This window comes from Aulonocara stuartgranti, assembly GCF_965226115.1.
Source record: "Aulonocara stuartgranti genome assembly, chromosome: 8".
NCBI lineage: Eukaryota > Metazoa > Chordata > Actinopteri > Cichliformes > Cichlidae > Aulonocara > Aulonocara stuartgranti.
Genome location: NC_138959.1, coordinates 6,180,719 through 6,194,339, shown reverse-complemented (window position 1 = coordinate 6,194,339; position 13,621 = coordinate 6,180,719). Strand labels below are relative to the sequence as shown.

Here is a 13,621-nt window from a genome sequence, read left to right as displayed (position 1 = left end):
CTTAATTCCCCGAATGTTTTTTGTCACTACAGTGCTGTGGTAAATCAAGAATGAAGAGCTCCTGTGGAGAAGAGCGCATAAGAGATTTAGCATGCCTCATCTCTGCTTGGTGGTTTTGCCGCAGTTTGACATTTGTGCATTGTGCCACATTAAGTGTGACATTTTGTGACCCTCAGCTGTAAGCTTGGAAAAGGTCCAAGGTCCAGGATTTTAATGAGGAACTGCACTAATGCATTGCTCCTGTGAGTTTTCCATAATGAAGACACAAGGTTACAGTGTGCAGATCTGTGTATTTTCCTCCAATCAACAGAAAACCAACACATTAAAACTGCAATGATAAAAAGTAATTTAACGGCATCAACTGTGGTGATATGGAGAAATGGTTGGATTCATGATCTAGAATTAAAGTATGATAGATAATAATTTATGCTGGAATGTATATTTCAGACAAAATTTATATTTTTTAAATTAATTATTAATTTATTATTTATAGTTATTTAGCTTGACAAATTGAGGGCATGCAGGGGGTGGAGGGTGCTGCTCCGTCTGCGTAAGCAGCCATTGAGACTGTATCGGACATGCCTCCTTGCTTTGATTGGTTGTTTTTAATTTGGGTGTGGTAGTTTCTTGCAGATCACGTTTGAAGCACTGAGAGGAGCCTTAAGAGCCTGATGCTTTTTTTTTCAGTGGCTCATGCAATGCAATGAAAATGTGTTGCTGCACCGAGCAAGTGGCAGGACATAGTTTAGGAGCTTTTTTTGAACGCCATAGTTCAACAAATTTGGAGTGTGTTGCCAATAAAAAGGAGGCATCCTGCTGGAAAAACTTTTAAAAATTCTGCCTAATCGTTCTGTCCTCTGCAGCTCCATCAAACAGTACGCTGAACCTTTAAGGTCAAAATGATGGAATGAATACATGCCCATACTTTTGCACCATGCATGAATCAAGTGCCTGGATCCAGAAGGTTAGCTCAATCTGAATTCGTTTATATTTTCCTAAGAGCATCGGGATGAGTTTGTCTCATTTTAGTTAGATTTTTGAAGATATGCAAAATGTGGAAGTTTCTTCCCACGTCAAAATTCCTAGCTCCTGATATGATTTCAGATAAACTCCAGGAGTTGATCATTTCTTATTTGGGCCCTGAGAAATTGGTAGGCACATTTTTCCATAGAGCTGAGCATTGTCACTACAAACATAAAATTACTCTCATAAGTGGTGGAGGCATGCGTGGATTAATATACTGTGCATGTCCTCGTGGGGAACATGCACAGTTCCCCATGAGGAGCATTAACGTAAATATTTTTTTAATGTTGTAGTGAAGGGAACATGATTAGAAAACTGTTTAAATATTTTGTAATTAAATCGTATGTTGTTTCTGTAGATCCAGTGCCAACTGTCAATATGGTGGATGAATAGTATACAAATAGACAAAGAATGGGAGAAAGGGTCAGTCAGGGGGTGTAAAGTGTACATAGCTGTGCCAGTGCTGCAGTTCGGACTGGATGCTAATGCTGCTAGCTTGGTCTACAGGAGGACCGCAGCATTGAGAGAACGATGCTGACTGCACCCACTGACAACTCCTGTTGAGGAAAAGAGTGCCCAACAGTGGATAGAATTTAATGTTTTTCCAACAAATGCAGATAAGACTATTAAGTCTAATAAAACAATAAAATACAAGACACAGTAAAGACTGAGGGATATTGGAGCTGGACAGTGATGGAGCAAGTGAGTTGAGAGCCAAAGAGCGTGTGTGTCTAACAAGAGGATACAGTGGAATTAGAATTGATCTGTGGCAGACATGGTGATTTGGTATTGAAGAGGTCACGTCATTGGCATGGAAGTGTTCCCGGTCGAGTGTGAGAGAGGAGCCAGTCAAAGAAAAAGGAGAGAAGAGGGAGAGAAAGATGTTGGGGATAAAACTATAGTAGAGACAGAGAGAGGTGTTGGGTTTCAAATAAAGTGCAGAATCTGCAGATCTGACCTGAGCCGAGCACATCAGCTGCTCTGTGAAGGTTGCCAAGTTAAATCCCCTGTGGCGTTTTAGCCAGTCTGTAATGGAAGTGTAAGTTAGACAAAGGTACACCTTAAAAATGAACACAAACACACAAACTGGCATGAACATAAAAATACAGAACAGTAAACACATATGTATTTTGCACACACAAAGACGACATTGATTCTTTGCTGTGGTCGGGATGTGGGTTCACCTCAGCTGGTGGAAGATGATTGACTTTGCTGAGTCTGCAGCAAAGGTCATGTCTTATATATGCAGCTTCTAGAAGAGAAGCTGCTTTGCTGGACAATCTTGGTCACAGCATATGTTTTCCAACTACTCTAACAATCTCTTATTTTCTATTTATTTGTTTCTGCTTCATTTCCTCATTTTCTTCCACCTCCTACTTTTTGTCCTGCAGTCTCAAAATTACCACGAGGGAAAACTCCTGTTTGTGCTCTGGTGCTTTAAGGACACTGTATACTTGATACGAACCTGAAAAATCATGTTTTATTTCTGTGTTGAATGTTCACTTATCTTAATTTAATGCCCCACATGTGAGAAATAAAAAGAAATAGACACAATATATTTGATTTGATTAATGATTTGCATTAAAGGGGACTTTTTGTGTTAATTTCAAACTCCAAATGTGTATTCTTGGACTCGACTAGAGTAGCTTTGCATGATTCATGGTTTATTTTAATCCTTACTTATCTTGTGGTGGCCCTTTGTACTGACGTTTACTTCATTCTCTACCTGAATAACTATTTTGCCTCCTTTCTGAAAAGCCAGCTTTTTTTTTTTGATTGGCTGTTCTTCACAAACTATATGTTTAAACAGTTAATGGGAGGGGCTTAATTTGTCACAGTCTGTGCCTACGGTGGCCATATAAGGGATAGCCACTCTAATATATTTGGATTAATTAATAACTCAAGCGCACAGCTTTCTCTTAAATCTCAAACTCACTTGCTGTTTAGTTTAGCTCAAGCAAAGATGGCTAAAAGAGTTTTCAGTCAAAAAGATCTATCTAGAGGAAGTTCAAAGAAATCCCAATCAAGACAATATACACAGATCAGTAAGTCCATGACTTCACGAATAATTGTCATAATTGTGATCATAGTTTTTGTGGCAGTCAAGCAGCCTTCTGTAACAGCTGGTCATTGTTCATGAATAAAGATAGCCAGGGCAATCCGACAAGTTTCATTTATATGCTTCTTCCAGTGTCATACCGGGAACAGATATTTTTGACGCTCTTACAGAGTGACAATTACAGGATGTACTAGTTTATGCTTTTTCCTGTGCAGTGGATAACAGATAGCAGAGGAGCCACAATGAGGCCTGAGAAAACTCTTCTATGAAAACTATTTCTCTGTGGTGTGTGTGTGTGTGTGTGTGTGTGAAACCAGCCTCGCACCATAAACAGCTTTCATCTTATTGTTCTCTGTGTCCTCCAGGGAAGGTGTATGTACACTGCAGAGAAGGCTACAGCCGCTCCCCCACCATGGTTGTTGCTTACCTCATGCTGCGCCACAGAATGGATGCACGGCTGGCGGTGGCCACTGTGCGGCACAAGAGAGAGATCGGTCCTAACGACGGCTTCCTTCGCCAACTGTGCCAACTCAACGAGAAGCTGGCAAAGGAGGGCAAGCTGAACGGGGACCTGGGCAAATTAAAGGCCAAGTGAAAGCTGGAGAGGTGCTGCCCGTCTCCTCCGGCCCTGCCTTTGACTGGCTGCAGCTGCTCTGGTAGACTGACCCCACCCTGACCAAACCAGCACTCATCTAACACATCAGGGGTATTCTGAAGCATACATGCATTTATCTGTGGAATTATTCCTCGTGTTCACACACACTTGCACATGTACATGCTGTTCTGTTTGAATCTTTAGTCCATGTCTCTCACTGCTGTTCTACAAAGAGTGTGATCTCAAAAAAAACCCATCCCCCTTTTTATAACTCCACACAGATTTTGCTGCTCATACCCTAAAGCTCTGAATTCCTCTCATTTCTGAGCTACTTAAAGCATTCCTTCAATTCCCACAACTTAGAAATTTGATATCTTTGCCCTGATTTTAAAATTTTACTTACAAACTTGTAGGAAATAGAAGATTATAGCACAATCATTCCATAGTTTACCACTGCCGGGAATGTCAGTGATGTCTCCGCCAGTAGGAGTACTCTAAATAATTCCAAATAAACTCCTAAATATTGAAAGTTGATGGCCACAAATGATGCAACACAGAGTGGATGAAGGAAAATCCCACATTCCATTAAATCTTAAAAAAAACAAAACAATGACGCCCAGTCGATTCCTAAAAATCCTTAATTCTTCCCTTTGGGAGAAAGATTTAATGCACAAACACAGATGACTCACACTCTAATGCACCCTAATACACAATGTAGCATTTCAGTTAACAGACTCAGGCCTCTTGTTTGACAGCGGTAGCATGAAATTTATCTGCAGCGCAAACGGTTGTCGACAGAGCCGCCGCTGCTGAGAACAGGAAAAGGTCGAGCCAATTAAAAATAATGAGCTGCGTGAGGCGTTCACGTAGCAGCCATATTTAGCCTCTGATATGATGAGTGTTCACTGCAGCTGGATAGTAGCTCAGTACAGTAGATGCAGAAATCTGAGGAGAACGCTGGATCAAATATCTGCTTAAAAACACGAAATGCTTTGCCTTCAATTTGAAATGAGCTTATTGTCATTCCCAGTAATGGGCACATGTGAGTGGTTTTAAAGTATGTTTGTAGCCAGAGGACGGCTTTTCTTTTCTTTTTTTTAATAACATTTTTATTAAAAATAAGTTTAGGTTTGATAATCTTCAAATTTGTGAGACTGCAACAGCATGTTAGGGTCACTAAAGGTTAACAAAAAATAAAATTGAGGCTAATGTGACAAATTTACAAGAAAAAAACTTGTATCTGCCTTTGTTTCTCATGAATTTGTATGTTTTTGTAAAATAATAAATTGTCCTTTTTTCCTGAATTTATGAATATGATTATAATCTTGAAGATTTTGGACTTTTTCTCAGATTGTAAACATCCTTACCAAGCCCCTTACACACTCGCAGTAGCCCTAATACACTGTTGCTAAATGTTCTTAAAATACCATAATCGGTATGTTGTTTGTCAGTAACTCTTGCTTTGTCTTTCAGCACATTGCTTGCCTTTAAAAAATAGTTTACAAAGTGCTTTGACACAATACATATTAAAGTCACATAGAAAGAAACGGGCGATAAGCAAAACGATGACCAGAAGGGAATCCAGTTATGGAATCACACTAAAGCCAAAGTATAAAAATGTGTTTTAAGAAGTGATTCACTGCAGGTTGCATAATTTTCATGTATTGTTACATGTTAAGTCATCATCATGATCTCAATATGGAGAAAATAACTAACTGGGATTATGATTTTTTCCGAAACCCAGCAGCACGACCTCTTGTTCTTAGAGGAAAATCGTAACTTGCTTATCTTTATCAACAAGGCTAAAATACTCCCAAACAATCTACTAGTTATAGTTGCACTTGCCTCCTTTAAACTTACTGAGCTGAAACGATAATTTCCCCTGTAGAGACTGCCCTCCGGTGGTGTTTCTCTGCATTACACATCAAGGCATGACCTCATTTCTGCACCTGTATCAGGAGCTTCTATTTTTTTGATAATATTTTTCTGGATAATATAAAGGTAACACACAAGGCTGTTGCATGTGAATGTAGGTTCTTCAGTTAAAGATGGCAAAATAGTTACTGTTGCACTTTGGGTTTGAGAAAGTGGGTTATGAATATTCTGCTCAGAGGTGTTTAAGATGTTGTTGTTTACTCTGCCACCTTCAAACTAGGGGCCTGTTGTTTTAACTGTCAAATGCATCAGCCAGATGGGATGCCACCCGCTTTCAACAGAAAGATCCAGCCATCACGCCACCAGAGAGTTGCACACTGCCAATTCCCTGACACAACCATTCACTCAGAATCCCAAAACCACTGTTTCATCCACACAGAGGTCCCCACACAACATGTCACTTATCTCACCCCTAAATGTGTGTGTCATACGCTAACTAATACACACACAGGGTCAAATTAGATCACAACGCCTTTTTTTGTTGTTTTTTGTTTTGTTTTGTGTGCACTAAAGCATTGCAATATATGTCAATACCCCATCCGATATATAGAATGTAATCACATTTATATGACTAACAAGGCAGTAGCTGTTACATATAGGCAACTTTAGTTCAGCAGTACATTTTGTATTTAATACTGGGCATAATACTGTAAACTAGACCTAGTGCCAGGAAGGATGGCGATGGAGTGAATTCTTGCACCACATGAGTCCTCAAGTTAGAGAAGTCGCACGAGCGAGATCAGACACGCATAGACTCGTGAACTAAATGTCATGTTGGCAGGATTGTTGTCATGCAAGAGAGGAAGAGGAAAACTAGGTTCTCACCTCATTAATGGCACTATTTATTCCTCCTTTGATATATCTGTATACATTTAAATATATACATGTATACTGTATATACATATTTAAGTGTTGACATATATGAATGTATGAGCAATGTGTCTATAACGTGTAGGTAATGTCAGTATCGTCTTTATATAACATGTTCTACTTGTATGTAGCGCTTTCATTCTTTCTGTTAATTACATGCACATTAATATTTGGATATGATGTGCATGTAAATTGTTCTGTGTAATTGTGGTAGTTCATATCGCAATTGTGCAAAACGTGCTTATGCTGGCAGGGTTTTTTTTTTTTTCCTGGTGTAGCCAGGATACTGGGGCATGTAATCATTGTATCTAAGTAGCGTTTTGTACAGCGTAACGTCTTCATATCAGTGCAAATGGATTCATTAAATACAGCAAGATGCAGGTGGCATCATTAGACGCAAGTGACCATCCAAAGATGGACTCATCCCATCACCCATTTCATTTGGCATTATTTCCATCTCTCGCTTTTGATGCTTTAGGATCGATATATGGGTTTGTTTGGATGAGAGTGTTAGTGAGAGGAATATTTTTAGGTGAAAGGAAATAACAGGATCACGTCTGGTGTCCCTCAAACCACTCGTGCTTATGGAATGAAAAAAGAAAGAAAATGGAAAAAATATGACCAAAAATATTGCATAAAAGATCCATGTCCAGAAACTAAAGGGAGGTTTTGAAAAGTGACAAAAGGCATTTAATATAAAACTAAAGATCCACCTTGAGTGGCTGGACTTGGATATTTTATGGTCCTAGTTTTTCAGACGTTCAGACCTTGCAGATCTGTAGTCTTGTTGCTCTCTCCTCTTACGTAAAGCGAGCACAAAGCAGTCAAGCAAAGTGCGCCATTTAATAAGTCAGCTTTTACATTTATATTTTTCTTTATAATTTTAGGTACATTAAGCAGATCAAGATTAAAGTCTCACATTAAATGTTCATATTTCAAAGCAAGCAGTGGAAGTCTACCCAAATTAATCACTTACTTGTTTGAAAATGAAATTTTCAAGAAAGTATTTGACTGCTCCAGCACATTTTTTATGTCTTAAAGTAAAATATCTTCTGCTGTTGGACTGTTAATGATAATTTGGCTCTGGGAAATTACAAAGTTCGGTTTTCACTGTTTTTTCAGAGGCTTTATTGACCAAATAACCTATTGATCAATCAGGAGAACAATTCTCAGATTGATTAATAATGAGGAAAAAGCACCTTCCTGCTCCATGTAGTGCAAGTAAAGAGTACATGAGTCTACAAATATACAGCCAGCAGAGACATTTTAAAGGCCATGTGTTTGTGCTGATTCCAAAACATACACTGAAATGTCCAGTGCTGCTCTGGCCTCTGACTCATTATTGGCCAGGAGGAAAAGTCAGAGAAGGTAATGTTCTCACAGGGAGTTAAAACCGAGGACAAACCCTGCAGAGCGAGAACATAAGTGCGCTTGTGATTGCGGTTCATGCGCAGGTTGTTCCAGTTGACTCTGAGCCCTCTCATTTGGCCATTTTTATACATGTGAAAATGTTTTAAGCAAAGCATTTGATTTCACATCTTGCAAACGCTGCTTCCTCTTGTGGCAAGATAAATCGGGTGCAGTAGTTCAAATTCCCGACCTTTAAGTATAATTTAGTAAATGCGTCATACCACTCATTCCCATCACCTCATCATGAACCCCACACCACCATTATTGTCAATGAAAAGGTAGTACAGATATACGGCTATATTATGTGTTTAAATTGTCAGTTCCAAGCGACATACGCGACAAAAACAATTTATATTATAGATGATTGGCTTTGCCATCATTCAGATGGCCTGGGGTTTCACTCATGCAACTGTTTGGATCTGCTCTATAATACTGCCCTCCTTCTGAATACACAAAAAGCAACAACAAGACACGGTTTGGTACCTCTTTAAATTTGGGAATTGGTATAAATGTCCTCAGCTCATTCCAGGATGAGGGTACGTACTTTAAAGCATCAACTGCCTACACCGACCTGCTTATCGGGTAACTCATGGAGGGTTTTCAAAGCACTCTGTGGTTGCCCAAACTGATTTTCTGATGCAACTGAAATGACTTTTTGGATGCAATGATGTGAACAGAGAGTTTTTATCATGGCAACACTGCTGGCTTAAACACTGTTCTGTAAAAGAAAAAAACACTGCCACCTGCTTGTTCAACAAATCTACTGGTTTGCACACCAATTTTAATTATTTAAAGTGGACCTATTATGCATATGTATTTTTAAATTTTTTTAGTACTATAACAATGATGCATGCTCATTTTACAACTTACAGTTAGAGAGCTAAAATGGCTCAGTGCAAACAGAAGACAAATGGAGGGGCTGCATCGAGGCTCAGTATGAAATAAATATGGACTGTTTTGAATGAGAATTATGCAAAGCTAATCTACTAAATTTAGACTGTATTTATATAGCTACAGTTCACAGCAACAATTCTTTTGAGGTACTTTATATATTAAGATGAATATTGGCTGCAATATTAGTGAGAGAGCCTCAACATTGAGCAGCAGCAATGGTGAGGAGAAAGAACTCCCTTTTAATAGGAAGAAACTGGCTCGTGGGGGGGAAGAGAGAAAACAGAACAAAACACAAAAGACAAAATCAAAATTAAAGTCATGCAGTTGTGGCGTGGAGACACACAGGACATCGTTAAGGGTCACCTTATTCAATGCCAATTATCTTTCTCCAAAAGGAAACTTTGAAGAGAGGTCCTCTGTCTCCTGAATCCAATGTGCAGGTTCCTTAGCTGAATGGCTCCCATTCAACTTTTAGAAACTTTAGGGACCACAAATAACTGGGGATTTATGCTTCATCGTATCTACAAATATTCTGAAACCCTATGACCTAACCTACACCCTAACCCTAAAAATGAGGCTACAAGTCCCATAAACATGGCCCACAACTACCACGATTGGCCTGTCCAGTACTGTTACCACTCAGCCGTAAAACGCCGATGGGATATTGTCATCACCCTGCCAGGCAGGCGGTGTGGACACCCAAGTTTGTGAATGTAATAAGTTGAGAAAAAGGCAACCTAGGAGTTTCAAATTGATACCATAGATGTATCTGTTAAAAGTGTCAGACAAATTTAAATCTCAGTGATCTCAACCCCAAGATCAAGGTCAGAGGTCAAGTTTTCTGAAAATCTTCTAAATCCGATAACTCAAAAAGGACGTCCAAGTATTTTGAAACTGATGCCACAGGTGCATCTGTATTTAAAAATTTGTCATTAAGAGAATAATAACCATTGCCTCAATATAAGGAATAATAATCATAGTATCAATATAAGGGCAAATATCAGCAAATTCCTGAAGGGGTACTGCCAAACCTGTTGGAATGGACATGAGGGAATGTACAGAGAAGTGGAAAAACTTGAGGGATAAATATGTTTGCCTTTGAAGAGAAAAAATACTGACCACAACAAAGAGTAGTGACGCCAGGAGGGAAAAATGCCGGATATTTTATTTGTTCCTATTGTGGCAGGCACTGCATTTAAAACACTGGGACACAACCACAAGGTAATTAACACACAACCATAAATGCTGCCAGCAATGTCGGCCGCTGGAGTAGTTCATGTCATGGCCTCTAAAAAGACTCACTGCAGAAGTCTAAATCAGATAATACTCAGATAATAATTCAGATATAAGATACCGTAGGATCTGATTGCGAATCCCAACCCTGATACTGAATGATTTTAAGGAGAAGGGAGCCAGTGAAGAGAAGCCAATATGGATCTGGAAATGAGCATAATAGGTCCACTTTAACACATCGTAAGTATTTATAATCCAGTCTCATGTTGTTTGTCTAGGTCTCTTTTCATTTTTATTTATTTTGCCCCTTATGTGAAACCCTGAATTGCCAATCTGAAGCACCCGTTTGTTTAAACAGTACCAGCATCTTTTTGTGGGTAATAGAGTATGTGTTATGTATTATCGAAAATGTTGAAATGCCATTGATATTGATATATATGGTTCTATATTCTGAGTATGTAACAAAAGGCATTAAGACCGTTGTGAATTGCTGCATTTTACTGTAACTGGGGTGTTACAGTGTAAAGATAGGACATTGTTTGATATTTGGGAGTTATTAAAAAAAAAAGTTTGATTTATTTTCTCCTCAAAGTAACATTTAGTTTTTTAATCTAGATTAAAGTTTATTCTTAGTTTCATTAAAGAAGGCTGTTTGTTTGTTTTCATTTCAGAGGGTTTTTTCTATGGTAGGAAATGTGTGACCCACTTCTCCAGTGTAACCAGTGAGTTTATTATCCGTGTTGTTTTTGGATGAGTCACTCACATGTATAATGGTAGTCAGACTAGGGCCAGACTGTAATTGCAGCTCATTCATAGCGCCCGTTTTAAAACCAGAGAGGAGAGGAGGATGGAGGGTTGTTAAATTACTCGACTGGAGCCAGGTAGTTGTGTTTATTATTGCAGAAAAGTACCTTAAATTGACTTACAAATAATTTCCTGCGATTTTCACTCAAACTCGCTGTCCCATGTGGCGTGTCTCTGTAAGGCAAGAAGCTGCCATGTTTAAGACCTCTGTGACTGACAGCCGATATCTTACATCATGGAAACTCATCTGGCTTCTTGATGTAGTAAACTCCTTCCCTTCTCTTACCCTTCAGGGCGTTCAAACAAACACCGGAAATGACTTGCAAATACCATCTGGCGCAGGTAAGGCGCTGACATGCAGAGCTGTCATCATTTCTCTTCCACTTTGCACTCCCATCCTGATGAACAGCTTAAAGCAAGAGTTTTAGCACAAATGAGCCCACTGCCCGACTCCTCCTGGAGTCCATTACACAGTCTCGTCACATATTTCTGTTGTACAGATATGTACAGATGTTGCAAAGGATGTTGTTGGGATGATGTTGTATTGGCTGTTAATGGGTATATGCACATATATACTGATCGGTGGCAAATTAAAGGAAAAGTGAGGGGATCCAGTGGCTTTGTTGTGCTGTTGGAGGCATTTTGCAGGCATAGTTTGTCCCCTTAATGATATCGTCTCTTCCAGGATGACAGTAGCCCCATAAACGGGGCACAAAGAGTGGTTTGGAAATTATGTGAGGAAACTGTGGCTCATCATCATCCAAATGCCAGTGCCAAGGAGCATTGAAGCGACTCTTGCAGCTCATAGTCTTGCCACACCTTTAAAAGCCACTTTATGTTCTTATTTTTTCCTGTAATCTGTCACCTTTCTGTACATATATATTTGTCACCACCACTGTCATCTCAGCATAAGCATCACAACAGTAACGGCACTCGGCACCCAAAGCCTTATGGAAACGATCGATTCTTTACGATATGTTTTTGAGTTTTTTGTGTATCTCACTTCACACAGTAGGAAGGGACAGCTCCCTTATTATAGAGCGAGACATCGTTGAAGTGCACTTGATTTTAAATTGCAATGTTATTTTTCTTACCTTTGAGAAGTCCCTTCTTTCTTATGTTTAAGAAATAAATGGCTGAGGTATTAACGGCTTTGAGTGGTTTATTATTTTGTCAAACATAACACGATTATTTTAAAGTGACTTTGTTCTCTCCCGCGAGAGAAAAATCATCTGGGATCAAGAGACTGTTGCATCAAAACCAGACAGTGCTAATAATTTATATATAAAATATGAAATAAGCTAACATTGGTAAACAGTGGCCTAAAAAAAACAACCCCACCAAAAAATAACAGTACTTGGATCATAGCTTCTAGGCCTGAAAGGTGAGGCCACAGAAGTGCCTTAAATCTGCATTTATCTTAACTGCCAGCTAGGGGGCGACTCCTGTGATTGTATACAAGTCTATAGGAAAACATTCCAGTTTCCTGATGACTTTATGGGCTTGGTCACTAGCTTCAGGTCTTGTTGTATTGTAATAAGAGCATTATTAAACTAAAGATTAAGGGATGGCCATTGGCTAACAACAGAGCCCTTATTGCTCTGTGTGTTGTACACAAGCAGTTTATTAATAGGCTTAACTGACAAAAGCACAAATTAGGTAATTTGTCCATCCATCCATCCATCTTCTTCCGCTTTATCTGGGGCTGGGTCGCGGGGGCAGCAGCCTAAGCAGAGAAGCCCAGACCTCCCTCTCCCCAGCCACCTCTTCTAGCTTGTCCGGAGGAACACCAAGGCGTTCCCAGGCCAGCCGAGAGATAAAATCTCTCCAGCGTGTCCTGAGTCTGCCCCAGGGCCTCCTCCTGGTGGCACATGCCCAGAACACAGGAGGCGCCCAGGGGCATCCTTGTCAGATGCCCGAACCACCTCAACTGGCTCCTTTCGATGTGGTGGAGCAGCGGCTCTATTCTGAGCCCCTCCCGGATTGCTGAACTTCTCACCCTACCTCTAAGGGACAGGCCTTTAGACAGGGACCTTTTCCTAGGAAGCTCATTTCTGCTGCTTGTATCTGCGCTCTCGTTCTTTCGGTCACTACCCACAGCTCGTAGCCATAGGTGAGGGTAGGGTCTCCCATGGCAAAGGCCGCCCCGAGGCCCGGCGGACTGATCCCCAGCTACCAAGACTAGATAATTTGCACATACTTCAAAATCAGCACAGGGGAAGGGTACAACATATTTATATGTTGAGTCAGTTTTGAGCTGATGAAATATTTATCAATAAATATTAAATATTTTTATTTCAGTTTTTATTTTACTTTAAGCACAAATCTTTTCTTTTTGGGACTACTTTGTTTTTTTTTCAGTTATTCTTCTTCATTTATTCCAAAAGCTATGAATAAATCCTTTTAGTCACAGCAGGTAAAATGTTAAACACAAAGTATAACAAAATAGACTAAACTTAGCTTGATGAAGAGCTGCAAAAACTTTAAAGCCACTTCTTAAACAACCCTTTGCCAATTGGAACTAAACCACCAGGAAGTGGCATTTTGAGAGTGGTTGTGAAGATGTGATTAGATGTTTATTTCTGTTCTTTAGGCTTCCTCAAGTTCTTTGAGAGGGTTTGACCTTAGCCAGACTTCTGCAATAAAGAATATTTTCTTGAAGAATTGGCTGGTTAAATAAAGGTTACGTTGACTCACTGGACCACCTTGTGGTACACATGGTAGAGCTTTAATCTGCATTAATGAATGACACAGCAAACTGTGTTCACAGGCCATGATTTCTGGGAGTGTTCCTGAGC

The 13,621-nt window shown here is 39.7% G+C and overlaps 1 protein-coding gene across 4 annotated transcripts in view; it reads left to right on the top strand.

The window, feature by feature from the left end:
* The window catches only part of dusp3a (dual specificity phosphatase 3a), a 25,503-nt gene extending 11,882 nt beyond the window's left edge, over positions 1–13,621 (top strand). The window contains exons 3-4 of one of the 4 annotated variants that reach the window (XR_014278328.1): positions 3,448–3,788; positions 13,594–13,621. Coding sequence is in view for 1 of the 4 variants with exons in the window: in XM_082543480.1 (XP_082399606.1) it covers positions 3,448–3,677 (230 nt within the window). In the remaining 3 variants the exon portion in view is untranslated. Of the gene's footprint in view, positions 1–3,447; positions 11,977–13,593 lie in introns of those variants that run through there. The other 3 variants (XR_014278329.1, XR_014278330.1, XM_082543480.1) reach the window with 3 other exon arrangements.